At 43.8% G+C, this 17076-nt stretch overlaps 3 protein-coding genes across 3 annotated transcripts; all 3 read right to left on the bottom strand.

The window, feature by feature from the left end:
* Window positions 1-899: 899 nt before the first annotated feature.
* On the bottom strand, window positions 900-8988 carry LOC133157118 (centrosomal protein of 290 kDa-like). The gene is made up of 33 exons (XM_061283394.1): window positions 8906-8988; window positions 8692-8796; window positions 8302-8379; window positions 8080-8137; window positions 7962-8008; window positions 7753-7887; window positions 7489-7542; window positions 7192-7338; window positions 6938-7120; window positions 6793-6882; window positions 6422-6544; window positions 6209-6332; window positions 5932-6116; window positions 5628-5790; window positions 5454-5554; window positions 5327-5393; window positions 4994-5157; window positions 4843-4918; window positions 4628-4740; window positions 4386-4559; window positions 4145-4291; window positions 3945-4052; window positions 3643-3842; window positions 3368-3581; window positions 3122-3259; window positions 2827-3039; window positions 2621-2763; window positions 2448-2546; window positions 1666-1834; window positions 1441-1518; window positions 1299-1360; window positions 1143-1216; window positions 900-1066 (listed from the first exon to the last, which is right to left on the bottom strand). The coding sequence occupies exons 2-33, from the start codon at window positions 8782-8784 to the stop codon at window positions 1041-1043; spliced, it is 3846 nt and encodes a 1281-aa protein (XP_061139378.1). The 5' UTR covers window positions 8785-8796; window positions 8906-8988; the 3' UTR covers window positions 900-1040.
* Window positions 8989-9649: 661 nt separating this feature from the next.
* rlig1 (RNA 5'-phosphate and 3'-OH ligase 1) lies at window positions 9650-12925 on the bottom strand. The gene is made up of 7 exons (XM_061283949.1): window positions 12691-12925; window positions 12444-12561; window positions 12259-12354; window positions 11752-11868; window positions 11467-11667; window positions 11198-11367; window positions 9650-11129 (listed from the first exon to the last, which is right to left on the bottom strand). Exons 1-7 carry the CDS (start codon window positions 12778-12780, stop codon window positions 10941-10943), a joined length of 981 nt encoding a protein of 326 aa, XP_061139933.1. The 5' UTR covers window positions 12781-12925; the 3' UTR covers window positions 9650-10940.
* Window positions 12926-13475: 550 nt separating this feature from the next.
* On the bottom strand, window positions 13476-16872 carry lyve1b (lymphatic vessel endothelial hyaluronic receptor 1b). The gene is made up of 6 exons (XM_061283950.1): window positions 15770-16872; window positions 15449-15611; window positions 14593-14732; window positions 14265-14525; window positions 14016-14097; window positions 13476-13798 (listed from the first exon to the last, which is right to left on the bottom strand). The coding sequence occupies exons 1-6, from the start codon at window positions 15843-15845 to the stop codon at window positions 13588-13590; spliced, it is 933 nt and encodes a 310-aa protein (XP_061139934.1). The 5' UTR covers window positions 15846-16872; the 3' UTR covers window positions 13476-13587.
* Window positions 16873-17076: the final 204 nt, after the last annotated feature.

The following is a 17076-nucleotide window of genomic DNA, read 5'->3' as shown; positions in this document are numbered from 1 at the left end:
GTCGTTTGATATTTTTTAAAAAAAACAAAAATAAAAAACGTTCGATCGGATGATGACTACTTACCGGTGTGCGCAGGCGCAATGGGTAGCAGAGCCGCTTGGCTTCACCATGCCAAGTACCTGCATAGACGCAAATTAAATTGTCATTCCTGTCATAACACAAGCCCTTAAAATGGCAAAAACACGAATTGAAAATACCATGGTACACAAATTGCCTCATTTAGGCAAAATAAAGTGAGATAACTTAAATTCTACAAATCCAAATACATAGCGAGTTGTTAGCTTGACGTGCTAGCTGCCATGTTCATCATTGGAGCGCTTCAGTAACTCAAATCGTTATGTACTACTAAATTATCTTTTTGTAAATAATAATAAGATACTGACTGGGCATAATTATTCTCGCTTACCTCTGAAAAGACGAATAACAGCCATACGACACAGGGGACTGAAACAGTCCAAAGAAAATCTTCCCAAGGTGGCTAACAGCTGGTAATGATTGGTGCTGACGATACCATTAGCTTTTTTATTAGCTTTTGCGCCTTGAAGATAATATACAAACGTCATAAAAGCAAATATTTGTACTTTTGACACCATGCAAACATAAAAGCAAATATTTGTACTTGTATTAATATTTACAGGATGGGTTTAGACAAGGGACACATTTGATTACATTGACTCTTTTTTCATTTTTGATTTACACAGTAAGATTTTTTTAATGTATTTAAATGTAATCAATTCTTGAAATGTCCTCCATCAACATTGCAATTACCCAGGTTATCCAAAGTTATGTCAGGTATGCTCTGGGTGATAAAATACCAGCGATTGCTATACTATAATAAAATAATTTCACAAGTCACCATCGGTTAGAACCTAAAATGACCAATACATCATTTTATTGGTGCATAAATACTCAAAAAAAAAAGAAGCATTCCATTTTCCCTCTGCTATCATGGGAATGCAAAATACTTTGAATGGGACATAGTAAGTATTACAGAAGAATGAAATGCCTTGTGTCACTTTCAAAGTTGCTTTTCTCAGTTTCAGCTGCCGGCTTGGGACTTGGCTCCTAAGTAGGTCAAACGAGTAAATTAGAATTTTTCCAAGAATTGAATATACCAGTATTGCGCGTGCGGGAGCGTGACCTCTGTCAGGGATTTCTTTATTTAGATCAATGTCTGGCTTTTGGTCCGACTCCATCTTGTCTTTCCTCAGCTCTCTAGTGACACAAATGTATCCAAGTAAAGCCTAAATTTGTCTGACTTATTTTCCTAGAAAACCACCCGCACTAATTTTCATACTTGACTTCCTTGTTGAGATCTGTTTCTGCCCCCACGTTGTCACCAGAGATAAACGTATCTGCCTGAAAAAAAACACACACACACACCGCTCAGCACACTATTCAAATACCTCACCAGTGTACACAATGTTACTTCCACATACTTCACGTGTATGACAAAGACGTTCAGCATTGTCATTCTTCAGCACACCGCACATTTCCTCCAGGTCTCCAACTTTACGCTGAGAAACAAACATGGGAGTGAGTCGCAAATATTCACATCGCAATTCGTACGAATCGTATTGCTTTGGACCTGGAGCGCATTGAATCGTATCTGGATTGAGTTTGATGGTATTGCGAGTGTTTATTTTTTGCGCGGTTGTGTGAACCTTGAATCTCGGCAGGTCGATGTTGGCTTGCGCGAGCTGGAGGCGCAGCTCCAGATTCTCCGAGGCCAGCTTGAGGTTCTCTTTCTGGAAGTCAGCATCACTTTGCCAGGGCGTCAAGGCGTCTTTCTTTGCCGCCTGATGCGGACGTGATGATCCAAATGCGCCGAGACTTGGCAATGAAAACAAAAGCAAATCGCAAGAGGAGTTGGAGAAGACTTGTTGGACATGTGCTTTTCTAAAGATCAGGATTGGTTCTTCTCCTCAGTTAACTCGGCATTCACAGCCTGCAACATGACCTCCTTCTATTTCTTGTACTATTAGAGATATGTATTACGTCAAATATTCATAATTCAATCAACAGTCAGCATTTCAGTCGAGACGCACCCTGCCAGAAAACAGTCAAAGAACTGATATGGGGAAGAGTAGCACCCTCTAGTGGCCAAGCTGCGCATTGACAGTCACTGAGTATTTCACAGCCGGATTTTATAGAGTAGGGATGTACTTTTGATATGGGGAAAAAAAAATGGGAACAAAGCCCTTTTCCGCTAACACAGATGATTGCCAATGTGTCAAAGGTCCCACTATATAGTGCCAACTACTGCCGAGAACTTACTCAATATCCGATTTGTTTTTGCCCTAAGGCCGAGAACTCGTTTCCTTAAACTAAGGCAAGTCTGGTCTGACCTCTCTGTGTGTTATTTCCATGTTTTCCCCCCAGCTCCGGGGTTTCTATGGCAACTCTACTTGGCCTCTTGTTCAAAGAGAGCTGGAACAACACATACTTGGTGGAAATCAACTGAGTCTCCTTCTCCACTATTTGATCAGCTGTCACTCCGCTCGCCTTGTTCTTCTTCTGCGTTATGTTTTTCTCTTGCTCCAGCCTGCATCAACACAGTTAACATGTTTCCCAAAAAAAAAAAGTGACGTGTAGCTGTCAAAATGTTGGCGCACTGACTTGGCATAGAGATCTTTGATCGACATGAGCTGCCTTGACAGGAATAAGTTCTCGTGTTCCTTGTCCTTCAGAAGTTGCTTGACCTTGTCCAACCTGGACCGCCATTTCTTCGCCTCTTCCCACTGCACTACTTTTTCTTTGCTCTGTAAAAAGAGATTGCCTTCATCACAGTTGGAGTTGTCACACTCCCGCACTCCTTTCACAACCTGCGCGGGGTCAACGCGGGTCTTGAGTTGCTTCTCCAGCTCCTGCAACTCTTGTTCCTTCTCCTCCAGTTGAGTGCGAAGCGCTTTCTGAGCGATGAGGCCCTTCTGCAGCCTCTTGTTCAAGTTGTCCACCTGAGCCCTCAGTTTGTTGTCGTTCTTCCTGCACGAATCGTTTGCCGCTTCCAGTTGCTCGCTCAGCTCCTGCACGCGATCCTGCGTGAGAGGATTGCGCAATCATTTCATAATTGGAGATTTGACAGGTATATTGAAAATTTGGTGAGTTTTGGAAGCTCACCTTCAGGTCTTTGGTGTGCTTGTCCAGCAACTTCTGAATGTTGAGTTTCTCCTGGGTCTGTGCGGCGTTCGCCAAGACTTGTTGTTCTGCGGCGGTCGTCATCTGGGCCCGCATTCCGATCAGAACGCGGCTGAGAGCCTGAGGAAGAGAACATGACGAGAGCGAGCTTCAAATCCGTGTTTGACTCCAATTTGGCCCGAATGAAAATACATCTCCGAGCCAACGTAATTAAAAACGCAACGTGACCTTGATCTGTTTCTCTTTGTGGACCAGTTGCAGCTTGAGGCGTTCAGCCGTGTTCTTCAGGATGTTGCTCGGTGACTTGACATTGGCCTCCTTTTGTGTCTCCAGCTCGTTCTGGAGGGAGTCGTTTTCCTTTTTCAAAATTGCTATTTGGCTCGTCTGGTCTTTGGTCTCAAAGATCACGTCTTCCAACTCTGCCGCGTGTGACCTCTTCAGCCTGAGCCAAATTGAACAAGTTTGCAGGTGGAGGCCAGCTGCGAGAAGAGAAGGACAATCACCTGGATATCTCGTCGGCGTGTTTCTTGGCTTGTGTTTCCGTGGCGGCCCTGTGTCGCTCCGACTCAGCGGTGGCCATCTTCAGCTTCCTGTGAACAGAAGCGAGCAGGGCGTCTTGCTCGGCCACCATATGCTCCAACTCGCCCACCCGATCCAGATGTTTGGCCGTCGAGGTGCCGATGCCGGGGTTCTTCATCGCTTCCTGCGAAAAGGAAGCAAACCAAAAACACAGAAGGCTGCTTTTGAATATTTAAGGGGGTTTGGATGGACGACTGCAGAGGAATATTCACGGTTCCAAAAGTACCGCTGCTTGCCGTTTGAAACGATCCAGGGCCATGTTGTTGGTGGCGTCCAACTTCTGATACAACATCTTCATCTCCTCGGCGTGTGCCTTTATCAACTCTTCTTGATCCTGACATCAACAAAGTTGGAAGGCCATTCGAAAGGAATTTGAAAAGTTTCGAAAATGCTTACAACCATTTGTACCATTTGTGTCAGGTGTACCTTCCCCACTTGAGTCAGCTGCTTCTGGTACTTTTTGATCACATCTTCTTTATTGTTGAGCCGACTTTGGAGATCTTTCACGCTCTTGTGCGCCAGCTTTAGGGCAGCCTGGCCGTCCGTCTCGTGGCTGGACTTCTCCTTGAGTCTCTGCATGCAATCCAATATCACGTCAAAGCCAAAAGATATGATTCTACTCCTTCAGAAGGTGTCATTGCATGTGAGAGGGATTGGAACGTGGTACCTCCTCCAAACATCTGCAGGTTTCCGTCAACTCTCGAAGCCTCTGCTCCTGATTGTCCACCTTCCTCCTGGTCCTCTTGCTCTCCTGCTCAGCCTTCATTTTCTCCTGGAGGATCTTTGTGTGTTCCTCTTGGAGGCTGGCCACCATTTCAGTGGCATAGACCTTCAGGTTGTGCTAAGAAGGAATAGCCGGAGGTGAGAAATCCTCATTTTCCACGCAGCGTCGTCAGCCATCTTGCTTACATTGGCGAGTCTTTTCAGACTGGGGATGTTTGCGTCGTCTTTGGCCTTCAAGGCCCGGAGGACGTCTTTAAGCGCGGCCTCCACGTCTCCTTTCTCCTCGGAGAGCTGCTCCACTTTCAGAGCGACACACACGGAAGACTTTGAAACTGTATCCTAGCTGAAAAGGTAAGACGGTAAACAAGATCGATGGAACCAAAATGGAGTTGGGGGTTTACGTTTAAACTGGAACTGGGACTTGTTAAGTCCCGCCTCCCTCTTGGATATCGTCACCGCTTCTTCACCAAGTTCAACCTGACGATACAAGGATGTATATTATATTTCTTTTTGTTTTTATAGAAGAGGATTTTTCTCTTTCAAAGCACCAACCTTGGCTGGGGGCTCTTCGTGCGAGCGCGCCTCGCTGTTTCCGTCAGGAGTCGGCGGTGAGATGGTTTCGGCAGGAATTGGTGGCAAGCTGATCCGAGAAGGATTTGGTGGCCATTTTACACGGCGTATAACAATGTCCTCCTCCGACGTGGACAGCGGCAGCCCTGAAAAAGAGACACGTGTGGTCACAACAACTCTCGAAACTCTTGAAGATACTTCATTGAACATCTCGCAACGGAGACCATTACCGGTTACAATTGCTTGACTAGGGAAGCTATTTGAGGGCGTCGCTGTAATCGGAAGCACCATGCACCCGAGATGTACGGTCATTACCTTTCTGCTTGGCGAGTTGTCGGACTTGTTTCTTCATCTCCAGCCGTTCCTCCTCGAGACGTTCAATCTGAACGGGAAGTTATGTTCACCAGAAAAAAAAAAGGTATGCCGTTTGGATCGTGCATACCTCCTTGGTGAGGACTTGATTTTCAGCTTTGTACTGCCACCGTTGAATGCCTTTGGCTCTCCTGAACTCGCTCAGGTCAACTTGCTGGCTGGGTTGGTAGCCTTTGTAAAGAAACGAGAGTCACAAGAGTTGCCTGATTGTTGACGCCGTCATGCGATCGCAATCAAACTTCACCCAGTCTTTCTCGGAAGTCTTCGTTTTCTTCCGAGAGCCGCTCGATTGTTATGTACGCTTGGTTGTTCTCTTTGGTCACGGCCTCCAACTGCAACTCTCTCCTTCGGATTTGGATTTGACACTCCTTGATCTCGCCGACGGCTTCTTCCAGGCCGTAAATCCCCTGGAATACAGAGAAGGGACCTCTCGCTCATGAGGCACCACTGAGAACCTTTGTCTTGAGCTTTTCACAGAAGTGTGGAAGCGATTGGACACACTGTGGCCGTCACATGAATGACTTCGATGTGTGTTGTCGTCGGCTCACACGCTCAAAATCTTTCAGGCGCTTGGAGACCTCTATGAGCTCTCGGTCTTTTTCCTCGGCGTGAGCTTCGGCTCGTTTCAAAGCCTCCTCCGCTTCTTCTGCTCTCATCTCGGCAGCGTCCCACTTGGACGCGAGCTCCTCCGTCTTTCTCTGCTGGACCAGTTCTTGAGCGTCCAGGAAGACACCTGTGGATGTCGTTATGGGCACTAAATTCACTTCGAGAATCACTTTCTCTCTTTGTTCGTGTTTGTTGTGTTCAGTATGTCGAGCTACTCACCTTCGCGTCCCTTTTTGGGTATCTTCAGACTTTCCATGAGTAGTGTCTGCGTCTTCATTTCCTCTGTATACTGCTCCACTTGCTCTCTCAGGCTCTCGATCCGTCTGTCTCGTTCCTCTACAGCCTGCGGAGCGTTCGTTCGCCAACGTTTGTCTTCGTGAAGAAGAATGGCGGCAAGTTCAGGAGAGAATAAAAGCCAGTGCCCTGGCGTACCTGCTCCAAGGCAAGATTGTTGTTTCTGTCCATGTCCAACTGGGCTAAACGCAACTTCTGCTGAAGGTCACGGATGATCTCCTGGTAGACCAAAATCTCCTCATCCTTTTCAGACAAGACTTTCTGTGAAGAAGAGTAAACTCATCCATGATACAAGACATCCATGCAGGTGAACATATTTCCTTACTTAAAACTCAACAAGGTTGCTTTTGTCACATGCTTTTGACCTTTTGGAATGAACTTGTTAGAGGTCATCACCAAGTTCATGTTCAGCTGGTTGAACATTGGTCGATAAAATGGCCGCTTCAAATCAAAATGGCTGACTTACTGTGTGTGTCTTTTGTGGGGTTTTTTTTTTCTTCACCACCAACCTTCCATTCATCAACTTTAGCATCCACTTCTGCCATGATGGGGTCGTCCTCTTCCGTCATTTCGGTCATCTTCTGCGTCAGTTCTCTGACCTACAGGGGAACGCGTGTCAGCGACATAAAAACGTGGATTAAAAATTTTGTTTACCTGCTGCTCGGCACGATCTCTCCCTTTCCTCAGCTGGTCCGTCTCAGAGTCGCAGTGGTGGACGGCCATCTTGATCTGGTTGTACTCGTCGCTCATCTTCTCCATCTCCTTGGTCGACACCAACACGCACTCCTGCATGCGGAGGTTGTCCGCTTTCAGCCGCGAGATTTCGTCCTCTGTTTGCTTAAAAAAAAAAAAACATCGACGTAAGTCTGATGACCGATACGAAGACAAAGAAGGGGTGAGCGGAGTACCTGAAGGTCGTCCAGGCACTGGGAGAGCTGGCGGGTGGCCGAGATGAGCTTTCTCTGAGTCTCAGCCTTATCCTCGTTGGACACGTCTGACTCTTTAAGCTCCAACTCTCTGTGATAAAAGTCCACATCCTGCCGGAGCTGCGTGTTCTAACCCAAGAGAGATTTACCTCTCGATGAGATCATGGCATATGACGATTCCACAAGACTTTAAATTAAAGATCATAAAAGATGTTTGGAGCAGAGTTAAGACATTTGAATCCTTCATTTGGATCATGAAGTTATGTGATTGGTCAGTACCTCTCTTCTCAACATCTTCACATCGTCTTCTGCACCTTCCGCACGCAACAATAGCTGGAGAAGAGACAAAGGAAAAAGGGAATTGAGATTTAAATAAAGGTTCTCTGATACGGATGAGCTAATTATTTCTATTGTGGAGAAAAAAAAACGAATTCAAAAACACACGGGAGCTTTTTTGTTATTTCGATTATTTTGCATTTCCTGCGAAGAAATCCTCTGAATGACCATACGACTATTTGAAACGTGTAAATGATGCTGTCGTACCTTCTCCGTCGTCTTCTTCTCTCTTTTGACTTCCTTCTTCAGCTGGTTGACCATCTCCTCCTTGCACACCAGCTGGGCCTTCAGCTGCCGCATCTCGTTCCTCAGAAAGCCGTTCTCTGGGCCGCTGCCGGCGTACTTGCGTGTAATATAGAGCGGCAACATACGAATGATAAAAATGTCAGCGATATGAGCGTCCTCTAGAGACTCACCGTTAGTTCTTCTTCTAATCTGGACACTTTGGCGATAAGCGCGTTTTCTACACGGCACAGAAAAGTCATGAGAACCAATGCTTGGAATTTGATTTAGAAACTCATGGAAGATACAAACCATTTTTCTCTTGTTCTTCAACTAACTGCTCGGCCAAAGTCGCTTCCTGATGTTTCATCTGAGGAGATATATTTCCACTTATGGTTAGACACTTCCTTTTCGTGTGTCTGTTTGAGGTGAAACAACAAGGCCTGGTGTAAATCAGCGGATGAAATCCACTATTTTAATGAAGTGTGCATGAAGTGGACACGCCAAGAGATAAGAGCATATGAAGTAGAAGACCTTGAGCAGGGATTGAAACACTCGCAGTATGTGTATAACATCCTCCTGAGCTGGGTGCTCCACCTCCCACTTTTTTGGCTGCAACACAAACACAATAAACACACAAAAAGAAAAAAATCACATTTCATGCTTCCAGTGACCCGATCAAATGTTTCACTTAAACTTGCGAATGATTTTTAACGCCAGCAGCCATGTCAAAATATGACGGGTGGGGAAGATGATGTTCAGGTTATGGTGAGCTTTAAGGAACGTGCGCTGAGAAAAATCAGCAAGTATAGTGGTACTTCATGTTTTCTAGCTCACAGCTGCACGCACCTTGAAGTAATAGCAAACACGTGCGGGGTCACAAATTCACAACTTGATGCCCAAGTCGATTTTTGGTCTAGTTACCGACGTGAGAAGGTTGATGACACTGTCCAGTTCATCCTTGTAACATTCATGGAGGGTCGCCGGGTCCAACTTCTTCACATCGTTCCACTCCATTGCATCTTGAGCCTTAAAATGGGGAATAAATGGAAATAAAATGATTCGATTTTTATATTCTATTTCATCAAATAATTTAGCACGCTAAGCATATTTTGAACAAAACATGTAGGCGCTTGACCTGGGTTAAAGTGGCTTTGTCTTTATGACATCATGCAGCTGGTAAAATTGATGTCATTGCTCTGAAATGAGGGGGGAAAAAAAAGATGGTTTGATATTTATATATTTTTGGTTATTAGCTTGGTTATACAGTAAATTAAATATATCAAGTCAAGGTTTTCATGTCATACGGCGGGTAGTCTTTTGTTTAGCCTAGCTGCCTTAAGCTAGCTACCGTAGTAAAACCCTTACACAAAATCAATACCTTTAATATGACACATTTTATAAATTATTTTATCAACTCTTATGTTTTGTAAAGTGACTATTTAATATAGCGTTATCCATTCAAAGGCTGTACGATATCTACCTTTTCATAACAATTTCAAGCAAAAGTGACTGGCACAATTTTATACACTGTGCACGAACGACACTATATGAACCATATAGCTCTTTTTAAATATTTCTTTTAATATTGTGTTTTAATTGTGATTCACCATGCGTGAACTTACGGTCTGGCTCCTTGCGAGGTTGTTACTCGAGAAATCAAATTGGTGAACTCCTTAAAATGACGCATCGCTAATTACAGTTATGGAAGCTAACAGCTGATCGGCTGCTAACTTTGAAATGCTTAACGTAAATTATACTACACTAAAGTAAAGACAAGTAATACACTGGTACAACGAGTTTAAGTTGTCCTGTTTCCACTAAGTTTGGAACTTAATTTAAGTGTATATCAAATCAAATGCATGGAAAGGCTAACAAATAGTCCATAAAACATTTTTTTTAATCGAGAATAACAGCACTGTATTGCATCATAAATTGCATACTAAAACCCGTAAATATAAACGCACAACCTGTTTTTTTTTTTATCGTAAATACTGTACTGTATTACTATAATATTTATAGGATGTGACAATGGGTGTCCAAGTCAAGGCCCTGGGGCCAGATACGGCCCACTACAGCATTTAATGTGGCCCGTGAAAGCAAATTGCGTATCGATTGTTTCAATACTAAATTGGGAATCATCTTCACTTTAAAAATAGATATTGCTAGCATTTTTTGTAACCATTCATCCTTTTCAAATATTAGAACATATATATACATATATATATATATATACACAAAATGTACATATAGACGTTTTGGGGTAGTCGATATGTCACAGGTTTTCAAGCGTTTGGTTCTGTCCAACATTTATAAGTTCCAATAATTTTCCAACTTGTCAAACCAATGTGGTACACTTTAACATCACCTGTGTGTCAAATTAGTGAGTTATGCCTGTCAAATAATCATCAAACATCTTTTCCTAGGCAGGCTCAAGGAAGCCGCTCCAAGTTGACCTCAAAAAAGAAACAACGGTGATTTACGACAGCTCCGAATCTGGCAAATGCAGTTAGAATTTATCGGCAGATTGAGGGAGTTTATCTTCATTTGAGGGCAAGGTCAAATGAAAATCTATTCCGGCAAGAGCTGCGTGTTGAGAGATGATATCCAGAGTGGAGTACAGTGAAGAGGGAGTAAATCACATTGACAAGCTGATGTTTACTCTAAGAGCAATACTGTTCGTACATCTAAACATCAACCATGAATTGGGGGGAAAAAATGAATATAATACAATATTCAATGTTGCGAAATCTATATTTCTTTTCCAATAAATCGTGAAGCCCTAGTTGAAAACATTGCGGTCATGCACAAAGCAGAATACTTGTAGGTTTTGCTGCAGCAGACTGAAAGTAGTCACTCCACAATGTTTGTGTATGTCCGTGGTTACGTTCCAGCAACTTCAGTCCGGTCTTCCTCTGTTCCTACATTCTGTGGATATTATTGTGTTAGCGTTCCAAAATAAAACAATCCTACAAAGTTGTGTGTGTTCACAACGAAGGAAGCCACCGGTCTTATTTGTTGGGCTCAATCTACCGTATCCGTATTTATTCCTGGCAGCCAGGTTTGCCAAAAATACATACTGTATTTGATTTGTTTGTAATGCTAGGCTTGTTGAAAGCTAAATGAAGAGCGTGAACGCTCGTCTGCGTTTGAATATGTTGTGGACTTTGGATTCACAAGTCAAATTGGATGTCACGTAGGCGGCTGAAACAGCGTCCATTGAGGTGGGACATTGACACGAACAGACTCTTGCTACCGTCGCCGGCTGCGACCGTCGTCCCGCCTACGTGGACCACCACCGGCTTGTTGCCCAAGTAAGTGTCCTCCGCTGGCCACTCCAGGCCCAGGTGGTGGCGGTGAACCTGGCGAGACAAATAATAATGACGAGCAATCGCAGCTTGTGTCGTAGCCGCTCGTCGCGCCGCCTCACCTTAAAGAGCGAGCCGTCGCCGCAATGCCACACAATACCCTCCACGAGGCCCTCGTCGCTGCTGCGGAACCACGAGTAGAGCTGCTGGAAGTCCACCGGTGGCGGGTTTTGGACGCGGACGCTCCCGTGGGGTACCAGCAAGTGGATGGGTTGCTTCTTGCTTCCCAGGCCTGTCACAACATGAATTAAAATGGTTGTCATGAAAAAAGGTGGTCATAAATCCATCCAAAATGATATAAGACATGTAATTAATGGTACAAAACGACTACCATAAGGGTTTCCATTGATGTTGGTCCCGATAAGCTCCAGAGTTTGTTCTTGGAGGTCTGTTAGCGGCACAGCGGCTACTTCCAATGTGTCGTAGTCGTTGGTGGCAACAGGACGGAGCAGCAGCACAGTCCCCACGCCATAATCCACCGCAGACGAGTGCCAACAGTACTGCTTGATGCCATCTTCTACCGGAACCCAACCTGGACAACGTGGTGATGTTTTGTGTAATCTTAACGTAAATAGCTTTTAATGCCTTTTTTTGTAGCTGTTCCGTAACAGCAGACCTGGAATGTGTCCATGTTCATCGGGGACAGGCTGACCGTTGTGATGTTTGACCCGGTGAGCCGGGATCCACGTGTCCGGCACCGTTTTAAAGTCCTCTTCTACATTCCACGTAAAACCTGGAAGAAAACCCACAATCAAATTTCTAAACAGACATGCAATCTACGAGCTACCACAAAATCTCAGTCCAACTTCTGGCCAAATCAGCAATCATGCATGACTGGACGGCATAAAAGCGGTCATGAATCAACAACAACCTGACAATAACGAGGACTGACAAACGGTAAAGTTTCGAAGAGATTCCAGCATTAGCGTTGGCATTCCGTAGACCGTAATTTTCGGACTATAAGTCGCACCGGAGTATAAGTCGCACCAGCCATAAAATGCCCAAAAAAGTGGAAAAAAAACAAAACATATATATGTATATAAGTCGCTCCTGAGTATAAGTCGCCCCCCCACCCAAACTATGAAAAAAACGCGACTTATAGTCCGAAAATTACGGTAATTACCTTTGGTGCTCCTGTGAGAGTATTGGTATTTCTTGAATCTCTTCTCCGCCTGTTTATTGGCTTTCCTGTCCAGTCGAGCCCAGAGGTGCAGTTTCCCTTAAAGGGTGAAGTGGGAGGGGGAAAAAAAGAGATCTTTCACCACAACTGGACCCAAATTGATTCGGGTTTTCATCAGGATTTGTTACCTTTGTAGTGTGTAACATAGCAACAGGTGCCGTCCAGTTTCTCTGTGGCCAGTGCGCTGTTTATGTCTGCTTCCACTACAGCGGGGTTTAACATAGTAGTGGCGACCATGTTGAATGGCTAAAAAAATATATGATAATTACTGAGTCAACAAGCCGACATTTTCTTTTCTTTTACCTCCGTGTGATATTATTTAGCAGAGCTAAATCTAACGTCAACATCGGCTAACACATCGTCATGCACACTCACCTGGCAGTCACGTTTTCTGGACGGTTCATCTTTGACTTCCGTCATAAAAACACAAGATACTTTCTGCTGGACTGAGCCAAGACGTCGCATATTGCCACCCGTGCCCAGAAAATTAATAGAAATACGGAATATTATTGTAATACATTAGAATATCGGGAGGGGAGTGAGTCTTTGTATTTTGATTGAAAGCCAGCGCGAGTCGTATTTCCGGGCACGTGACGTCCTCATCTTCTTCGACGATTCGTAGTGTAGTTCGGTTTTACGTCCTTTTTTGTTCTCGCGTCACAGGCGAACGAAGACCTACGCAAATATGTATTTTTTTTTAGTTTAGAAGAAAAAATTTAAGCAAACGTATTTTATTATACAACAGTGTTAGAGGGAAAATAATGGTTGCATTTATTATTTTGTGTGACATGTATTTCCGGACACGTGATACATTTTCACAGGGTCTCCGCCCCCTCAAATTCAATTTAAGCAATTTAAGCAATATCAAGCAATAAAAGTCAACCTGACAGTGATGCTTTTACGAAATAGCACCGTAATTCACATTTGCAAGAGTCATTGTTTTCAAGACATTTATCGACATTTGAAGTAGCAAATTGCAATCAAGCAGATGAATTAGAAAACTGAAAATTGTGACTGCATTACACTCTCACACAATATTTAAAGGAGTTGATTTTTTTATTTAGGTGTTCTATTTCTCTATAAGCTAGCAAGCAATGCAGTGCAAGTCTTACAGACAGCAATAAAAAAAATCTTGCTGTAAATGGTAATTGTATGGATAATACATTTGGAATTATTTATTCATTAGAAAATCATGAGCTTATCTTTCTTTTCAAATAAAATGATTGTTTTTTTTATTAAGACTGACTGAATTAAAACTGATTCCTAATATGTTTATGACACTGTGATGTTTCTCATTTGTGGGTTGACACATAACATGATATCACTGGAAAACCTTGTATTGCTTTGCTCCTCGTCTTCATCCTCCTCCTCCACATCGTCATTGTGTGCTCTGTGAAGGTTGATGCGGCTGTCTGTGGGCTTCCACATCTCTGCCTCCACATCATCCCCCTGCAGGACCTGGGACCTACAGGACCCACTTTTCCTTTCATGGGGGGGGGGGGGGGGGGAAGTAGTCTAGTCAAATTTCAGCATTTTCCTAAGTATTTGTATCAATTTTAAAAATCTTCTTAAAATGTGAATTGAAAACCTGTGACATTTACAATATTTCTGTAACACCTGCATATTTATAAATTGAATATAGGTGACGTACAAAGTGACAATATGTCAACAAACCTAATGCTAATCTGAATGAAACTCACAGTTTGTAGTAGTAACACGACACCCCGGCCACTGTTACCATTAGGAATACTATGCCGAGGACAATGAACACCATCCAAACAACTGGAAAGACACAGATGATTTGATTTTTTCTTTGATTTTTTTGAAAGGAAAAAAACTAATATACAAAAACACTACAAAGCAAAATATTCCACAAAGATTAAATTTTTTTAAAAAAACTACTCGTCGATAAATGACGACTAAATTCACTTCCTGTTTCTGGACCGTACCTCTCAAGGGGGCCTTGACGGGTCTCTGGGTTTGCTGATTGGAAGCATGAGTCGGAGTCGAGGTGAAGGATGAGCGGGAGGAAGAGGAAGTGGGCCATGAAGTGATGACATGATAAGGAAGAGCATGGGCTGAAGAGGCCGAGGAGGAGGAGGGATGGTGGGTAAGAGATGGAGAGGTGGTGCTGGAGATAGGGACTAGGTGGGACGTTGTAGTTGGTGAAGGTGCTGATGTTGTGGAAGAGTTGGACGTTGGTGTGGTGGCTGTGGAGGGCAAAACGCTCTGTGCATTATGTTAGCTAGTCTGTGGCATGTCTAGATGAGCCGCCACCTGTCGCAGTGAAGCAGAAGACGGCGAAAGCCTGATCCGTCCCGGCGTTCCACCTGATCAATCCCGTTTTGCCCTTTCCGCACTTATCGCTCGCTGTAAGTCGCGGGATGACGGCCACCTGTTCCGTCACCCAGCCAAACCTGGAAATATTGTATGATTTGATGTAGTTTGTCACAATTTTGTTAGATTTATCCCAAAGGTGGGCAACATAAGGGCCGTGAGCTAACTACGGCCCACCGGAGCGTTTGATCGGACTCGTCAAGCAATTCAATGAAACAAATATATATATATATATTTTTTTAATTACCGTATTTTCCGGACTATAAGGCGCACCTAAAAACCTAAAATTTTCTCAAAAGCCGACAGTGCGCCTTATAGTCCAGTGCGCCTTTTATATGGACCAAATTCTTAAATTTAAACTGGCCCAAAGCATTGTGTCATGAAATCAATCATAAGTGGCCCGCTAAAGACTAGGAATCATGAATCAAAAAGACTATGGATCATTATTTTGTGATTATAAAGTCATTTGTTGCATCTGAAGTTGAAATAAAAAAGATAAAATGGAGAATGATTTGATTTGGATTACAAATCTGACATGATGCATTAATGGTGCGCCTTATAGTCCGGTGCGCCTTATATATGGACAAAGTTTTAAAATGGGCCATTCATTGAAGGTGCGCCTTATAGTCCGGTGCGCCTTATAGTCCGGAAAATACGCTACGTGTGAGTTTAAAAACATTTTGACATTTGTATGTTAAAAAAAAACTGTGGGGGTCATCTATTCATCTTAAAAGGTCATACTGATCAAATCAAGCAATTCTAAAAACAAATACAAGTGAATCGCCAATCCACATACTTGCAGGTCTGCAGTCCATGTCGCAGTGCCTCCTCCATGTTTGCAACGGTCGCCATGGCGGCGTGACGCGAGTGACAAGCGGCGAGCCCAGCCGTAAAGTTGAAGGTGTAACCTCCACCTTCAATAAGCAGGAAAACCCCAGCGGCGCTCTGACCTTTGGAGACTCCAAACACAACAGATATGACCCTGTTCAGTTAAGTATACATGCAGCATCAAGTATCAAACAACTGGACTGCGTTCCCAATAAAGTTTCAGAAAGCTCTTTATATTCAAGCAGCCATGACACAATCATCACCGAGCACACCGCATTTATCCGGATACCTTTGAGGAGCGCCGAGGTGAGCGTCAGCGTCAATAAGCAAGTCAACATGTAGGAACCGGTCACCGCTACCACCATGTTGTATCGCGGCAGAACACAAAAGACAACGGGGCGGGCAAAAAAAAATCCAACGTAGCGAACCCGACAGATAACGAGAGGAAAAGGGAAGTGAAGGTCAAATCTGCAGCATGGCCCCTTTAACTAGATAACCGACAGGACCTCCACGGCTAACCGTCTTGCTGTGTTTCACACATTGTCACAAATTTGGTTTTAAACTCGTTTCCGGCTCAAGCACATCATCAAAGTATGATGATAAAGTCGGTGTTTCCAAATCAGGAATTTATTTTTCTTTCCTGGTATTTTTGTGCCTGGTCAGCGCCAGAGGTCTGTTGGGAAAACTGGAATTACCGGCGGAATGTTCCCGGGCTCCTTTCACTTTAAGTTCATCTGGGAGGACTACCAAAATACTTTTCTCACAGAAGCTTTTTAAAAGCATCGTTCTGGTGATAATGCCAACAATATGACTGAGGCTTGAACGATTAATCGGTTGATGTTACGCAAGACATTTGATTTTTTCTGGTCGATTTTTCTCTCTGTTGTGACATTATATACGAGATGAAAAAGTATCGTTAAAGTCAAATGTAGGTAATTCATATTTTTATTGTTTGGACCAAAAAGAAGTGATTCACTAGACATTGTTTAAAATTAATTGACCGATTAATCGGTCATTGCATTGTCCAAAAAAAAACAAACGATTGTAATAAAGTTTAAGTGTGAATTCAAAGCAATGCCTTTGGGGTTAATGACGCTTTTACAACGAGGACAGTTCAAGTTCTCTGGTGTCCCAAGTATTCTCTTGTTACCTGATGATGAATATTGAATGAATCTCAGGTGATGACCCAGCCATCATAAAAAGCCAAGCCCTCACTCCGGGGAAGAAAATGCCGCTCCGAGCCAAATCCCACACGGACCTGCGCTCGTCCGGCTCGTCCGACGACGGCCTTGGTAAGTCCCTCACCATGAGCGGCGTGCGCTTCGGGACCACGGATTCCCAGGAGGGGGTCAGACTTCTTTCCAGGCCGACCCGAAGGCCACTGAGGGTGGTGAGGCCCGTTAGTGCCGGTGTGACCTCCAACACATCCTTTCTGCACATCAACCACCTGCAGGGAGAGCTAGTTCGTAAGAGGAAGGTAAGGAGGAGATACAGTCGCCATTTTTTTTTCTTTTTGTCACCACGACTGCGGTATTGTGATCCCATGATAATCGATTGTGTGATAATCAGACTGGGCCAAATAAAAAATATATAAAT

Source organism: Syngnathus typhle, linkage group LG7 (genome assembly GCF_033458585.1).
Source record: "Syngnathus typhle isolate RoL2023-S1 ecotype Sweden linkage group LG7, RoL_Styp_1.0, whole genome shotgun sequence".
In the NCBI taxonomy this organism is placed as follows: domain Eukaryota; kingdom Metazoa; phylum Chordata; class Actinopteri; order Syngnathiformes; family Syngnathidae; genus Syngnathus; species Syngnathus typhle.
Note: the sequence above shows the minus strand (reverse complement) of the source record. Positions and strands in the feature narration are given on the sequence as shown.

Coding starts and splice junctions, on each gene's coding strand:
- lyve1b (XM_061283950.1), bottom strand. CDS start 15,845: ATGGTGGTAGCGGTGACCGGTTCCTACATGTTGACTTGCTTATTGACG. Junction 14,733..15,448: donor CATGGACTGCAGACCTGCAA/GTATGTGGATTG, acceptor CAATATTTCCAG/GTTTGGCTGGGTGACGGAAC. Junction 14,526..14,592: donor CTTCTGCTTCACTGCGACAG/GTGGCGGCTCAT, acceptor TGCCCTCCACAG/CCACCACACCAACGTCCAAC.
- LOC133157118 (XM_061283394.1), bottom strand. CDS start 8,784: ATGGAGTGGAACGATGTGAAGAAGTTGGACCCGGCGACCCTCCATGAA. Junction 7,339..7,488: donor TGAAGATGTTGAGAAGAGAG/GTACTGACCAAT, acceptor CTCTTGGGTTAG/AACACGCAGCTCCGGCAGGA. Junction 4,741..4,842: donor GTCCCAGTTCCAGTTTAAAC/GTAAACCCCCAA, acceptor TCGCTCTGAAAG/TGGAGCAGCTCTCCGAGGAG.
- rlig1 (XM_061283949.1), bottom strand. CDS start 12,780: ATGCGACGTCTTGGCTCAGTCCAGCAGAAAGTATCTTGTGTTTTTATG. Junction 12,355..12,443: donor CTATGTTACACACTACAAAG/GTAACAAATCCT, acceptor TCACCCTTTAAG/GGAAACTGCACCTCTGGGCT. Junction 11,368..11,466: donor CATCAATGGAAACCCTTATG/GTAGTCGTTTTG, acceptor ATGTTGTGACAG/GCCTGGGAAGCAAGAAGCAA.